The sequence below is a fragment of the Gavialis gangeticus genome, unplaced genomic scaffold, assembly GCF_001723915.1.
Source record: "Gavialis gangeticus isolate Ggan-Ray unplaced genomic scaffold, GavGan_comp1, whole genome shotgun sequence".
Classification (NCBI taxonomy): Eukaryota; Metazoa; Chordata; order Crocodylia; family Gavialidae; genus Gavialis; species Gavialis gangeticus.
Genome location: NW_017729034.1, coordinates 422,782 through 426,178, shown reverse-complemented (window position 1 = coordinate 426,178; position 3,397 = coordinate 422,782). Strand labels below are relative to the sequence as shown.

At 47.3% G+C, this 3,397-nt stretch overlaps 1 protein-coding gene across 1 annotated transcript in view; it reads left to right on the top strand.

Moving 5' to 3' along the window:
• Positions 1-2,287: 2,287 nt before the first annotated feature.
• DCBLD2 (discoidin, CUB and LCCL domain containing 2) overlaps positions 2,288-3,397 on the top strand; it is a 140,800-nt gene continuing 139,690 nt past the window's right edge. Inside the window, exon 1 of the mRNA XM_019526662.1 lies at positions 2,288-2,369. Coding sequence (XP_019382207.1) covers positions 2,288-2,369 — 82 coding nt within the window. The remainder of the gene's footprint in view (positions 2,370-3,397) is intronic.

Below are 3,397 nucleotides of genomic sequence, written 5' to 3'. Positions count from 1 at the left end.
GTACCTGGATAACATAATGCCCATCCCAATTTGTTGCCTGTTCAAAGTCTGCTATTAGTAGCCTTGAAAATGGCAGGAATTAGCCAGAGAGGCCGAGACCAAATTGGGAAGCCACACAAGCCCCAGGAGGAAAGCCAGGCTGCTTGCATGCCCTGAGAAAGGCACACCAAGGCAAAGCCCCAGAAGAGAGTCCCAGAGAGGCTACCAAGCCTGGCTGCGAAGCAGGAAGCAACGTGGAGCACAGTCGAAGCAGGCTGTATTTGGCCAGACAGGTACCCTACGGGGAAAACACAGGGAAGGGATCTGCAGAGCACTGCCAAACAAGGTAGGGCAGAAAACCTAGCCCCAGGCCAAAAGGAGAGAAAGCGAGAGGTTGGTGACTGGTAGGAAGCTGGGAGACTTGAGCAGAGAGGCCCCTGCAAAGAGGGCAGACATTTAGGGCCAAGCCAGGCCGCAAAGCAACCATTGACCCAGAGGCCTAGGGTTGCAGATAAGGAGGCAGAGACACCTAAAGGCCCCTAGTAAAGCTGCAAGGGTGCAGCAAGAAGCTGACAAGCCCATGAAGCAAAGCAGTGAGGAACACAGCCATGAGTGCATAGCAGCAGAACTGGATTTGGGTTGTACTTTACATGGATTCATAGATGCTAGGGTCAGAAGGGTCCTCAACAGAACAGAGTCCAACCCCCTGCCTGGGCAGGAAAAAGTGCTGGGGTCAGATGACCCCAGCCAGGTGCCTATCTAGCCTTCTCTTAAAGATCCCCAAAGTAGGGGAGAGCACCACCTCCCTTGGAAGCCCATTCCAAATTTTGGCCACCCTTACCATGAAGAAGTTTTTTCCTGATGTCTAGCCTAAATCTGCTCTGTCAGTTTATGACCGTTGTTCCTAGTTACCCCAAGAGGCAACCTGGTGAGCAGAGCATCTCTGATCCCCTGCTGGGCCCCCCAATGAATTTGTAGGTAGCCACAAATCACCTCTCAGCCTTATTTTGCAGAGGCTGAAGAGATCCAGGTCCTTCAGTCTCTCCTCATAGGGCTTGTCCTGTAAGCCCCTAACCATGAGTGGCCCTCCTCTGGACCCTCTCGAGTCTATCAACATCCTTCTTAAAGTACAGCACCCAAAACTGGATGCAGTACTCCAACTGTAGTTTGACCAACGCCATGTAGAGGGGAAGTATCACCTTCTTCGATCTATTTGTCCTGCATCTGCTAATGCATGATAAAGTGCGGTTAGCTTTGCTAATGATTTCATCACATTGATGACTCAAGTTCATCTTGGAGTCCACTATGACTCCAAGATCCCTTTCTGCTTCTGTGCTGCTGAGACAGTCACTTCCCAACCAGTAGGTGTGCTGGATATTTTTGTGCCCTAGGTGCAGCACTCTGCGCTTGTCCTTGTTGTTGGAAAAATGGGCAGTATACAACAGAATGCAGTACCTGTCCAGGTCTACTTGCAATCGTTCCCTACCCTCCAGTGTGTGCACTTCACCCCACAATTTAGTATAGTCCACAAACTTTGATAGAGTACACTTCACACCCACTTCCAAGTCACTGATGAAGATACTAAAGGGTATAGGTCCAAGGGCCAAACCCTGCAAAACCCCACTACCCATATCCTTCCAGGTGGATACAGACCCATCTACTACCACTCTCTGGATGTGACTACTAAGCCAATTTGCCACCCACTAAACCATGTAAACATCTGTCACAGCCTCTTAATTTATTTATGAGAATGGGATGAGATACTGTATCAAAGGCCTTGCCAAAATCCAAGAAAACAACATCCACCTATACTCCTGTTTCTAAGCATTTTGTAACCCCATCATAAAACAAAGCCAGATTGGTCAGGCATGATCTACTTGCTACAAATCCATGCTGGTTTCCCTACTGCGTTATTTTTCCCATTGGACTCCCACAAATATGATACTTCATAATCTTTTCAAAGACCTTTCCGAGGATGGAGGCGAGACTGACTGGCCTATAATTACCCAGATCCTCCTTCCTCCCCTTCTTGAAAGTAGGGAACACACTGGCGCTTTTCTAGTGCCCTGGGACCTGACTTGAGCGCTACAAGTGCTTAAACAGCCATGCCAATGGTTCTGCTATGACACTGGCTAATTCCTTCAGTACTCTCAGAGGCAGCTTATCTGGGCCATTGGGTTTGTTCTGATTTTTCCTTAGAAGAATTCATTAGCACAAAGCTGTGGTGAGTCCCATTATGGGGACATCAGCTTGTAGCTAAAGGATGGCCTAAAAAGGAACTGCCAGCCAAGGAGGTCTCATCCCCATAATGGCAGGACCTGCAGGTGAGAAGCAATCACCTAGAAAAGTGGAGCCTCGCAACAACAACATCCTTTCTGGTCCTGGATGTGGTAAGGGTGGGGTAATGGGGAGGTTGGAGCCCCATGAAGAAACCAAAGATGTGGGACCTCATAAGCTACCTGTGGGAACCGTCTCACCAGAAGAACAGAGTTGTGGCAGACAAGCAGGAACAACTATCAAAAACATACAGGTGACACTACGTAGGATTCCACCCAGATGTTGTACGGGGGTAAGGTATTGGTTAAGAAAGCACTTAAGCCCTACAATACCTACACACAACAATGACCATCTCTCCTTTCTAATGGTCTTGATGTTCCACAAAATTAACCTATCCTTTCTTCTGCAATTCTGGAAGAAAAAATGTGGAGCACCTGTGACTGGATGTTAATGGTGTGAAGCACAACACAAGACTGAGTGTGCCTGAGGAGATGGGAGCACCATAGGTGGCTAGCAAGAACACAGGTGATTTGAAAATGGCAGGTGGTGGGCTGATGCATGCCACAGAAAACCGTGGTAACCAAAATGGTATATAGAATATTAAGCATGGATACTCAAAACTATGGTTGGCTAAACCATGCTAGGCAAGGGAAACCTCTAACACTGTGCAGAGCTGGCATTAAGGTATAAGCCATTTAATATGTCAGTCTCCAATTTTGATAGTCTTGGGTTGACTAGTTGGCTTTATCCCATCATGGTTTTATACATGATGGGATAAAGTAGTCACTGGAGTTGCAGTAACAGCCATCCTAGCAGTACAGGAGTATAGGAATAATCACTGCAAGAAACTGGCACTCAGAGTGCAGGAGCAGAAAACCCAACAGTTGCATCTGAAAATGAGCCAAGTCTAGAAGGGTCTCCAACACCAATCAGGAATAAGCCAAGTTGGATATGCTTGTCTTGTCCGAGAGACAAATATGCCATTAGTTCCCCAGTCATAATAAATATTCAGTAAAAAAAAAAAAGTGATTATTTTTCCACTAACAAGGAAATTAAAAACAACCCAAGATGGCCCTGACAATGACTTGAAGGTACCATTGGGGGGGGGGGTTGCAAATTGGGGCAACCGCCCTGGGCCCAC